General features: G+C 39.0%; 1 protein-coding gene across 2 annotated transcripts in view; it reads left to right on the plus strand.

The window, feature by feature from the left end:
• Window positions 1–8,526, plus strand: part of CYB5B (cytochrome b5 type B) — a 38,158-nt gene extending 29,632 nt beyond the window's left edge. Inside the window, exons 4-5 of one of the 2 annotated variants that reach the window (XM_002761110.7) lie at window positions 1,264–1,292; window positions 4,455–8,526. In XM_002761110.7, the coding sequence (XP_002761156.1) occupies window positions 1,264–1,292; window positions 4,455–4,545 (120 nt within the window). In that variant the 3' untranslated portion in view covers window positions 4,546–8,526. The remainder of the gene's footprint in view (window positions 1–1,263; window positions 1,293–4,454) is intronic. The other variant, XM_008986146.5, reaches the window with a different exon arrangement.
• Window positions 8,527–12,785: the final 4,259 nt, after the last annotated feature.

Genomic DNA, 12,785 nt, shown 5'->3' on the forward strand with positions numbered 1-12,785 from the left:
GCATGACAGTGTTTGGGATATATGAAATTAAAACTCATTTCATGAACTGCTCCAAAGTGTATTGGGGCCAATTGATTGGTTTCTGGAAATTCTTGGAGATTAATTATTGAAAACAGTGGTTAAGCAGAGCTAATATTCCATGTTCATACCCTGATATACTTCTACATTTTGCAAAGATGGTATTTTGGGCAGCAGCAACCTATCCTAAAGGGTTATTGTCCTCTGGCAGTAAGTTAGCCACCCTTTTATACTACACAGCTGGTTAATGGAATCAGTAACTCATTTGATACTTACTTGAATTGAGCACAAAAATTTTAATAACAGCTTTATTGCAATACAATTCACATACCATACAGTTTAGCCAGTTAAATATACAAGTCCGTGCTTTTTGGTGTATTTACAGAGCTGTGCAGTCTGTTCTAGAGCAATTTCCTCACTTCAAGAAGAAACCCCATACCCATTAGCAGTTGTTTTCCATTTCCCGACAACTCTTTCTCCTCAGGACAGCCCTAGGCAACTACTAATCTACTTCTACCTCTATTGATTGTCCTTTTCTGAACATTTTATATAAACAGATTTATATAATATGTAGTCTTTTGTGTCTGCTTTCTTTCATTTAGCATAATGCTTTCAAGGTTGTAGCATATATCAGTACTTCAGTACTTTTTAGTGCCAAGATTTGTTTTTTAAGATTGTTTTGTTGTTTTCTTTCCCTTGACTCCATTTTTTCTCCCTTCACTGTAAAATCAATTCTAAGGTCGCTCGTCATAATTATTGTGATATCAAAGAATTAACCAGTTTAGTTTTGGGATCTACAAAGCTATCATCTGTATGATCTAGAGAATTTCACAGTTGAGCTATATGTTAGAAGGCTTCATGGGCTTTAAAAAATGTTTTTAGAAAGTGTGATGTTAGCTACTGCCAATGGCAAGCCCAGCTGAACAAGGCACATCATTGTGATTGCAAAGTAGTCCATTTCAATATAGTTTGTATCATTAATATTTATTAACATCTAAAAAAGTTCAGGTCATTTCTATGCTTTCATTAGTGATTCTTGACTAGGAAGGAGCCTAGCAAAGTGCCAGTATGTTATCAGAAATAAAATTCCCACTCCATCCATTGCTTATGTATTTATAAACGCCAAAATGCATGAAAGATGAAGTTCTGGTATCAGTTACAGGGCTTATGTAGCTTTTCAAGAAAATTTATATGTGCTATGTTAATCTTCTTTTTTTTTTTTTTTTGAATATGTGTCATTTTCAGGACCCTTCAAAAAATGATACATGCAAAAGGTTAGTATCTCCTTAACAGATTTCCTTCTTTATTTTTTTAAATCCTTTTTTTTTTTACTTCTATACTAACAAGGAACAGATTTCCTTATGTTCAACGTAATGTCTGGCAAGCGACTATTCCATAAGTATGTGTATGAAACATAACTGTGGGTGCAATTTGACAACTCTTTTTTTGGCCCAAATCATTGCAAATTCAGTTGTTCTTTGACATTAGCAAAATTAATTTTTACAGTTTCAGCCATTTTGAATAATCTAAAAGGTTCATGCCTTGAGTAATTTTTTAATCTTATTGTGACATAAATTGGAATCATAGTTAAGAGTCCAGTATGCATGAACAGGTAGCTGCTATTGGGTCAGCCTTCAGTCCCTGCAGTTCAACCCAGCTACATGATTCTACTTAAAACTTAATCTCATTTACTTGTCACAACCATTCTGTAAGGTAGGTGCAATTGTTACATTTAAAGGAGAAAAAAATATTATAGCCATATTTAGGAATTTGGGTTTTCTCAAGTTTCTTACAATATATTTCTTGGCATTAGTATTAGTAATTCATTAGTATTCGCTCTGAAAGTTATAAGCTGCCTTCCCTTAAGAACCTCTATCTAAAATGACTGTGGAATCCTTGGCTTGTATAGTATCTTTGTGGAGATTATATAGAGCTAGCCATTTTATCTTTGGCATCTCAAAGTATTTCAGAGAAAGAGAAAATATGTCTTTTTCTCCCATAAAATATCAGATCTTTTATTTGATGTAATGGATGTAGTATAAAAAAGTACAAACAATTAGTAAATTTAGTTTCCTTAATATTTAGGGCTTAGGGTCAGCTAAATACTGCATAAAAATTTTGAAAATACAAGCCACAGACTTACAGACTTTAAACATAAAACTTATGTTTATGCTATAAAGCTTGGATTTAATGCTAAATATAAAACTGATTAAGAATTATTAGGCAGAATATATAAAGAATTCTTATAAATCAGTTTTTTTAAAACCTCAGTAGAATATGAGAAAAAGATTTAAGTACTTTACAGAAAAGGAAATACAAATGTAAGCATATGGAAATAAGGTTTAATCTCATTCAACATTAGTGATATGTGAATTAAAATCATAGGTATATTTCATACTTAACCAGATTGGTAAAAATTCTGGCCGGGTGCAGTGACTCATGCCTGTAATCCCAGCTTTTTGGGAGGCCGAGGCAGGTGGATCATGAGGTCAGGAGTCTGAGTCCAGCATGACCAATATGGTGAAACCCTATCTCTACTAAAAATACAAAAAAAACTAGCCGGGTATGGTGGCACGTGCCTGTAATCCCAGCTACTCCAGAGGCTGAGGCAGGAGAATCGCCTTTACCTGAGAGGTGGAGGTTGCAGTGAGATGAGGTTGCACCATTGCACTCCAGCCTGGGTGACAGAGTGAGACTCCATCTCAAACAAACAAACAAACAAAAATTTAAAATTGTGCAAATAAGAATTGGTTGGAAAGTTTATCCCCTGACTCTTTAAGCACTCTTAGGGTAATGTAAATGAATATAATCACTTTGGAAAACAAGTTTGGCATTATCTAGTAAATTTGATAGGATGAATTAATTTTTGTGCCAGCAATTCCATTTCTAATGATATACTTGATAGAAATGTGTGCACAGGTACACCCAGAAATATGTACAAGAATGTTCATAGCAGCATTATTTGAGATATTCAAACATTGGAAACAACCCTAATAAATTGTGGTATATTCGTACAATGGAATACTACAAAACAGTAAAAATAAATGAATCACAAATCCGTCGTAGTCTGGATGACTCTCCAAGAAGAAAAATCTGTCTTATGACAGGAAGTTATTGTTGAACCTGAATCTCCTTTGATGCAGTATAAATGTGTTTCCTTTGGTTTTCTCCTCAGTGGCAGTTTAGTATTAGGAAAGATTATGTGAAGATTGGTGGTCAATCATTCTCAATCTTCTGTACTAAAAAAATTCTCTTCTTCAGTGTTTTCTCAAGGATCCTACTTTTGGATTCTTTAGTCTTTTGTGGTTGCCCTTCAAGGAATCTCAGTTCATTATTCTTAACAGGAGATTACTTCAGAGTTCTCATGTGCATATTGCTGTTGTACATGCCATCTTGCTTCGTTTTTTCAACAAAGCTACCTGGCTGACATTCTAAACTAGTCCAGAGTAGCTTTCTGACATATGTAAGCATACAGAGTGCTAGGTGTATTTAGGCAAAGATAATCATTTTTCCTATGAACTTCAGCTTGTTTTATTGACTTCAAAACCTTTTAATACAAAGACTCATCTGTCTTAAGTAGAAGAGCAGCCAGGTCATTTGGATCATGGAAGAATTATACTTTAAAACTAGTGTGCTAATAAGTTCTGTTAAATAATTATTATGTTAAGGAGAATGAGTACTGTTCTGAAGCTCCTAAGGAAAGTCTCTTGCAGTACTTTTTAAGCTGCCACTTGCTTCACCCTAGTAGAACTATATATGCTTTGTGTGTATGTGTATCCTTATTAGTGTCCAAACTTAATTAGAGATTAAGAGGAAGGGTTTGGAATCAGACTGCCTGATTCCCTTACTAGCCTTGTGATTTGGGCTGCAAAGCTTCTGTTTACCCTTGTATGAGATGAGAATACTAACCCTATTTCACAGGCTGTTGTAAGGATTAAATCTTTAAAATACATATGAAGCAGATAGGATATTTCTGGTAGTTATATTAGACATTATTGCTTCCAATTTATATTAGGATGGATATATATTTTTATACATATATGAAATGGCACATAATGGCATTTTTTCGTGTTTAAAAACGTTAATTGTAGAATATGTGTAAAGCAAAAGCACAAAGAAGAATATGTGAGACTATCCACAATCCCTAACCATAATCAGAAATAACCATTATATGACTTTGTAGAAACACATATAAAGGCATATATATATCTTATTTGATAGCATACAGTTGGTTTTGTTTTTAGCCTTTTATAAAATTACTTTTTAAAATTGTCACTCCAATCCAAATATTTTTTCCCCAACTACTTTGCGATAAAAGCAATTAAACTTCCCAAATTAAAACTCCTTGCCCATATTAAAACATGTAAAAGCTGAAAGACAGTGAACATTTGGCTTGAAATATTAACAACTTTATTGCTTTTTCCCCCTACCCCTAGTTGCTGGGCATATTGGATTTTACCCATCGTAGGTGCTGTTCTCTTAGGTTTCCTGTACCGCTACTACACATCGGAAAGCAAATCCTCCTGAGGAGGCCTTGCTGAAGCCTGGAAAGCTCATCCACATTGGAGTGAAAACTAGAGACTTGTTTGGGGGCTGCGGAAGTGCCCTCTTCTTGAATCCTGCCAGTTGCATTCTTCCCCCTTGGAGCCAAGACGGTTGGCCGGACGTCCACTACAGATCTGGGCCCAGTGTCCTCCATTTCTCAGAGCCTTACTCCCAGAGTACCTGCTCACTGTTCTGTGTCAAACATTTGCCAGTCTTTCTTCTCTTCACTGGTTTCCATGAGTGCCCTTATATTTTAGAACTTTCTGTTCATAATTACAGTTCATATGTTACAGTGACATTGCTCTTTGGTAAAAATGCCTGCTTTCCAATACTTTGATCGCACATTAGACTTTCTTAACAGGGCAGCACTCTAGTGTTGAAGTCTTTCTTTTTCCATTTTTCTTTTAAGTAAAATTTTTTTTAAAAAATTCTGATTTAGGGCTAGTTGCGGGCATGCCTGTAATCCTAGCAGTTTGGGAGGCCAAGGTGGGAAGATCGCTTGAGACTAGGAGTTTGAGACCAGCCTAGGCAACATAGTGAGACCTTCATCTGTATTTTTTTTTTAATCTGATTTAATTCTGTTATTTATCATAAGGGGTTTGATTCCTGAAGTAAAGGTATGTACTTTATTAAACTTAAAATTGCCAAATGATTTTTGTTCCTTTTATGTGTGTGATAAAACTACAAAGAATGATATGGTCATCTCCTCCCTTTCAAGCTAGGGCAGCAGGTAGCTCTTCCCACTCCCTGAGCCCAGCCCCTTCCCAAGTGGTGCTGGACAAAAAACTACGTTGCCCTTTTACGTCTTGGGGATGGAAAGGGAGGGATGGATTGGGGTGATAGAACCCTGGTCAATTCAGAGTAATCTTTCTTTAGAAAAATACTGCATATCACCACTTCAGGATAGGCATTGAGAGAAAGCACCAAAGCTTTCACTTTGGTTTGGCACCAGTTTCTAGCCATCTGTTTTTTCTCCCTTAGCTATCTTTTATTGGTAAAACATAAATGTATAATTATGTCTATAGAGCTTTACCAGGGATTTTCCCTGCTTTTTTGGTTTATTGATTAGCAAATTTTTGATTCTCCATTTTCCAAAGTTGAAAGACTCCAAGTTGGCCTTCTGTTTGCCCCTGCAAGTAAAATAACTTCCATATAAAATGGTATTTGAAAGTGAGAGTTCCTGACAAGAGACTGTTATCCATTTCATCTGTATTTTACCTCCATGACTCCAACTTGTGGGTTTGTTCAGTTTTTCCATGAGAATAAAATACTGGCAGTTTTTTTCTCGGATGTGTGTTCATTGAGAAGTAGGTTACTAGAATTATGTTACTGTGTCTTACTGGTTCAGTGATGATTTCTCTGGCATATTAGAGTTTATTTTTCCCCCATGGAAGTACCTGAGGAAATAGTACACTGGCTCTTTTCTGCCGGCGATTGTGGTGATTTTTCTCCCTGTCCTTTGAGAATTGCCAGTCTGCTTCTGAGCCATTGTCATATCCAGCAGGGAGCAGCTTGGTTCAAGAAGGACCATAGAGGCTGCTCAGCATCTCCTCCCTCCCTCCAAGCTTGCCAGGGACTTGAGACAGGAAGCTGCCCAGCAAACCAGTGTCTGCCCATGCAAACTGTTTAAGAAAAAGTTCAACCCAGGTCTTGTATCCTGTGATTTAGCAGTTGAATGAATACAGAATTCATCAAAATATTATTAACCTTGTACTTGCACACTTGGATATATTTTGGAGTAATTTTAGGAGATTTCTGGCTGACTTTTATTATCAGGGATATGGGTTTAGTAAAACTTTTATCTTTAGAAAAATGTTTATATGATAAGATGCTGCTTTTAAAACAATATTAGAAAAAACCTTTGGTTATTATTTAACAAAAGTGGTATGACTTGATACTTCTCTATATAAAGGCAAGGAAGGATTGGTATATGATTATAATAAATAAATTATGTGACTTTTGGAGTACATTGGGTGAAAGTAAAGAACAAAGGAGTATTGAGCTCAAAAGGGAACATTCAAGCTAAAACCAAGCCTGAGGATAACTTGAATCAGTTGTAAAAGTGTGTTGCCGATGTCCAAAAATTGAATTAAAAACATCTGGCTTATAAGAAATGTGAAAGAACTATCATCTTAAGTAAAATTGGTGTTTTTGTTATTTTTAAGGTAAATGCCAATGCAAAAGATATGTTTTTCTACTTACCGTTGATTTTCTTTTCCTGTTTACATCTGGACTTGTTTTTTTACTGAGAGCCAGAGGGAGAAGATAATTAGACTTTTGTCTCTCCCACCCATGAAATCCCTCCAGTACCCAGGGCCTCTCAACTACTGCTGATATGATGTCACATTGTATTAGGAAAACCACTTTTGGGTCCATTTACTATTTTTCAGTTGCCTACAAAACAGCCAGGTGAAAGGTAAATCTTGTGTGAGAGTTTAGAGGTTTTTCTAAACAATGAGGTAGTATAGCACACTAGCCAAATCCATCCAAAAGGGCTTCATTTTAGGAAGTAGATTTGATTTCTTGAAACAGTCTTGGTATGGGTAGGTGGTGAAAAATCCTCTGGAGAGCAAGTGGAGCCAGTCCCCATTGGCTGACGGTGCCACCTGAAGCTGGTCTCTGGGGGTTTGGTTGTTTATTCCTGAGGAAGACTAGCTGCGGCTGCAGCAAACTGTACTGTACACATCATGGCTGCTGGACATGGAGGAGGTGAGGGAAGTGTCATGCCACCAAAATAGAGGGTGTGGCTGGGTGAGGTGGCTCATGCTTGTAATCCCAGCACTTTGGGAGGCCAAGGTGGGCAGATAGCCTGAGATCAGGAGTTCCAGACCAGCCTAGCCAACATGTTAAAGCCCCGTCTCTACTAAAAATACAAAAATTAGTCAGGCACGGTGGCAGGTGCCTGTAATCCCAGTTACTTGGGAGGCTAAGAGAGGGGAATCGCTTGAACCCAGGAGGCGGAGGTTGCAGTGAGTGGAGACTGTGCCACTGTATTCCAGCCTGGGCAACAAGAGCAAAACTCCGAAACTCCGTCTCAAAAATAACCAGGGTGTTGGTACCCGTTCTCCAAAATTCCTTAGCGCCTATTCAGCAATTGGTTTTGGTTTCCAAATGACTTCTGCATTTGTAAAGATAAGAGAGTTGGGGGTGGGGTCAAAGTTTATCTTGCGTTTAGATCTCAAGACTGCTTAAGCAAAAACAAACATCCCTTGGAACCTATCATATGAGCCTGTAAACTTCTTTTAGCAGTTGTCATAAATGCATATGTTGTGAAATCAGAACACTGTCGAGTTTATATTCATTTAGTTGCAATGTGGGGCAATGAAAAATGCTTTGCAGGCCTGAAGTATCATTACTTATGGTATCTCCTGCTTTAAAATCTCAAGCGATACCTATCTGGTTAAATTCCACTTGAGGAGATTGAGATGCAGAACGTTAATGTTCATTACCTCCTCCTACCCCAAGAGAAATGGATTCAGACATGTCTTGTCTCAACAAGAAATTGTTTTTTTTTTTTTCACTATCTCATTCCGTTGCCAGATATCGCAGAAGTAATGAGGAGTTTAGTCACATTTGGCTGTTGTGCTCTGAAAGAGCCAGGTTTGGAATTTGTGGGGGTGATCTAGGAAGAAGTTTCCAAAGAAGCAGGGAGGCATTTGTCAAGTTACCTACCCTATATCCAGCAGCCTACACATGAGCTTCAGTATCTGCTCTTTGCCCACGCTTGGATCCTACATTTGCCATTTGAGCAAACCAAGACTAGTTATTTAACTTTCTTTTTTTTTAACTTCACCTTTGACTATGAATGAGAAACATTAACATTCCTTTTGTATATTCAATAATGGAGTATGTTTACCTATTTTATTTCAGAATATTTTGAACAAAGATCTTTGTCTCTGCTGGAATGCACACACAGTGAATGTTTGTTAGAACTACACACAATAAAGACACTGTTTTCCTTTTCTTGCCCTGACTACAGTTTTTTTTTTTTAATTAAAAAAATGTTTTTTAAGTAGAAGTGCTGGCTTTGTAATCCTCAGGTGTTCTGGAAGAGGAGGATTTGAAAAGCCTAACAGTCTCCTGCATCTGTGCTAATGATGTATTTAGCATAACTGGTCGGGAGTTCCGTGGTTCTCCAGGATTCTTCTCACTGTTGTTTTCGTGAAGTGAATCACTCATTTGATAACCGTGAGATGCAAAAAGCAAGGCTGTGTTTTAATGGATGTGGGAACCGGGAGCCAGATTTGGGGTTCTGTTTTTACTGAAACTACCTGCTGAAAGAGAAGCTAGTACCAGGCAATACTGTTTTGTTATCTGCAGTGCCAGTCTTCAAATGATTGTTTTTCTTGGAAATAGCTAAACTGTTGGGGAAAATTAAACCCTGGGATTGAAGTTTAGTGACTGTGTTAATAAAACAAGGGAAATAAACCATTTTTATAATTACCTTTAAAACATACTGATAGCCTTCTAACATTACTAACATCATTGGATTTCTGTTGTGAGATCGTTCATTATGGCTTGGCTGTTTCATTATCACAGGAACTGAGGATTACTGACAGGAAAGGATACCCCCATTCTTGTTGCCAGCGTTTGAGTTTAATGTTTAATCTTCGATACTAATAAGAATTTATTATCACAGTACTCTCTCTGATGCTGACTGGTTGGTAGGTGCTTGACAAATCCTTGCTGATTCATGAAAGCCTAAGGTAGAAGATTGTGATTCCAATTATGTAAATTTAAGGGAAGAAATACCCACACAATCTGTTAAACTGCTGGTAATTGATAGCATAAATCTAACGCTAATTAGCAAACTAGATTATTTTCAAAGCCCACTCAGCTTAATCACATAAATATCAGCATTTTAAAAACAAAATTATTTGTTGAAGCAGTGAGAGAGACTAGTGTGGCTTTTCAGGTGAAACATGAGGATGCGCTTGTAATGCTTTCGTTTCTGAGATACTTAATATGTGCCATCCAATGTGGTTTACAAACCTTTCTGATGCTTACAGTGTCCTTACAATGTAGACAGTGACTACCTTGTAAGGACATTTTTATGGTGACTCGGTGCTGCCTGACTTGACCACAGAGCTAAGAGGAGAGCCAGGGGTTTTGTTTGTTTTGTTTTGAGACAGAGTCTCACTCTGTCCCCTAGACCTGGAGCACAGTGGTGCATTCTTGGCTTACTGCAACCTCCATCTCGTGGGCTCCAGCAGTCATCTCACTCACCCTCCCAAATAGCTGGAACTACAGGCATGCACCACTACAACCAGTGATTTTTGTATTTTTTGTAGAGAAGGGGTTTCACCAGGTTGGCCAGGCTGGTCTTGAACTGGTCACAAGTGATCCACCCTCCTTGGACTCCCAAAGTGCTGGGATTACAGGTATGAGCCACCGCCCCTGGCCTAAGAGCCAGGTAAAGCTTTAAACCTGCCTCAGTTAAGGACTAGTTTGAAATGACCCTTGAATCCCATGCAAAACAGTTTCTTGAAGCCAGTTAATGAAAGTTTAGATCTGAACTACATTGCTAGAAACAACTTTTCCTAAGAGGCAGCCTATAAAGGATCAAGAATTGAGGACGACTGATGAAATCCTTAAGCAGCATAGATGAGAAGTCTATGCATAATTTCATCAGCCTAGGATCCTGGATAAAATTTAACCTGGAATTATGTATGGAAATAGTTTTTGTTTTTTTTAAAGAGTGTCTTACTCTGTTGCTGGAGAGCAGTGGCGTGATCATAGCTCACTATAGCCTCAAACTCCTCGGCTCAAGTCTCCTCAACCTCCCAAGTAGCTGGGACTACAGGTGTGTGCTACATGTCCTTGTGAGAGTTCCTTTCTGGCCGGGCGTGGTGGCTCATGCCTGTAATCCCAGTACTTTGGGAGGCTGAGGCGGGTGGATCACTTGAAGTCAGGATTTCAAGACCAACCTGGCCAACCTGGTAAAACCCCATCTCTACTAAAAATACAAAAATTAGCTGGGCATAGTGGTGCACACCTGTAGTCCCAGCCACTCAGGAGGCTGAGGCAGGAGAATCTCTTGAACTTGGGAGGTGGAGGTTGCAGTGAGCTGAGATCGTGCCACTGCACTCCAGCCTGGGTGACAGAGCAAGACTCCAACTCAAAAAAAAAAAAAGAAAAAGTTCTTACTTGATGCTAGTCCCTTAGTTTTTGCCTGATGTCTTTTTTCTGTTGCAGGATCTCACCCAGGACTCCACATTACATTTAGCCATCATGTCTCCTTAGGTTCCTCTCTGCTGCTACAGCTTCTCTGACTCTCCTTGTTTTTGATGACCTTACAGTTGTAAGGAGTACTAGTCAGGTACATTGTAGGATGCCCTCTGTTAAAATTTGTCAGATGTTTTTCTCATGATTAGACAGAGGTTATAAATTGCCATTTTCATTACATCATCTCCAGAGGACATACTATCAATGTGATCTGTGATGGCTAATGTTGACTTTGATTACCTGGCTGAGGTAGTGTTTATCAGGTTCCTCCACTGTCTAGTCACCCTTTAGGAGGGACTTTGCATATTGTCCCACACTGTGGAAGGAAGTCACTGCACAGCCCACGCTTAAGGAATGGAGAGTTATGCTCCATCTCCCTGAGAGCGGAGTGTCTACAGAAATTACTTAGACTTTTTCTGGATAGATTTTTTCTATTTATTATTATTATTGAGATAGAGTCCTGCTTTGTTGCCCAGGGTGGAATGCAATGGCATGATCTTGGCTCACTGCAACCACTGCCTCCTGTGTTCAAATGATTCTCCTGCCTCAGCCTCCCAAGCAGCTGAGATTACAGGCATGTGCCACTGTGCCCAGCTAATTTTTGTATTTTTAGTAGAGATGGGGTTTCACCATATTGGTCAGACTGGTCTCGAACTCCTGACCTTGTGATCCACTTGCCTCATCCTCCCAAAGTGCAGGGATTACAGGTGTGAGCCACTGCACCTGGCCTACATATTTGTTTTTAGAGACAGGGTCTCACTAGGTTGCCCAGGCAAGAGTGCAGTGGCTATTCACAGGTACAATCAATCACTGCACACTGCAGCCTCGAACTTCTGACCTTGAAGTGATCCTCCCTCCTCAGCCTCCTGAATAGCTGGGACTATAGGTACATACTACCACACCACAGAACGCTCAAGTTTCACAGAATTTTATAGTGGATTGATACTTTTTTTTTGAGACAGGAGCACTTGAGCCCAGGAGTTTGAAGCTACAGTGAGCTATGAATGCACTATTATACTCTAGCTTGGGTAAGAATGAGATGCTCTTAGTAAATTAAAATTAAAATTTTAAAATCTAATTTTTTTTCTAAAGAATATTATGAATATGAGCATATGTGTGGATATATGTATTAATATTTATGTTCTCACGATAGCTGAGAATGTAACATTTCCATCTCTTTTCTTTCTTTTTTTTCTTTGAGACCAGAGTCTTGCTCTGTTGCCCAGGCTAGAGTGCAGTGGAGTGATTTCAGCTCACTGAATTTCCACCTTCTAGGTTCAAGCAATCCTCCTGCCTCAGCCTCCGGAGTAGCTGGGATCACAGGCGTGCACCATCATGCCCAACTAATTTTTGCATTTTTAGTAGAGACAGGGTTTCATCATGTTGACCAGGTTGGTCTTGAGCTCCTGACCTAGGGTGATCTGCCCACCTTGGCCTCCAAAAGTGTTGAGATTACTGGCGTGAGCCACCGCACCAGGCCTTTTTTTTAATTATTATTCAGAGTTTCACTCTGTCGCCCAAGCTGGAGTGCAGTGGCACGATCTCGGCTCACTGCAACCTCCGCCTCCCACATTCAAGCAATTCTTCTGCCTCGGCCTCCTGAGAAGCTGGGATTACAGGCATGTGCCATCACACCTAGCTAATTTTTGTATTTTTAGTAGAAACGGGTTTCCTCGCGTTGATCAGGCTGGTCTCGAACTCCTAATCTCAATTGATCTGCCCGCCTTGGCCTCCCAAATTTCTGGGATTCCAGGTGTGAGCCACCAAACCTGGCTAATATTTATGCTGTTTTTGATGACTCTAAGAAAACCTGAAAGGGATTTCTGATTGAATACAGCAGTTTGAACAAACTTACTTATCTCTACTCGTTTCCAAAAGCCACAGAATGTGAGAGTCAGAATAAAAAGGTATACATTTACATCGGGTGCAGTGGCTCACGCCTGTAATCCCAGCACTTTGGGAAGTGGAGGCAGGTGGATGATGAGGTCTGGAGTTCA

The sequence above is a fragment of the Callithrix jacchus genome, chromosome 20 (assembly GCF_049354715.1).
Source record: "Callithrix jacchus isolate 240 chromosome 20, calJac240_pri, whole genome shotgun sequence".
NCBI classification, from domain to species: Eukaryota; Metazoa; Chordata; class Mammalia; order Primates; family Cebidae; genus Callithrix; species Callithrix jacchus.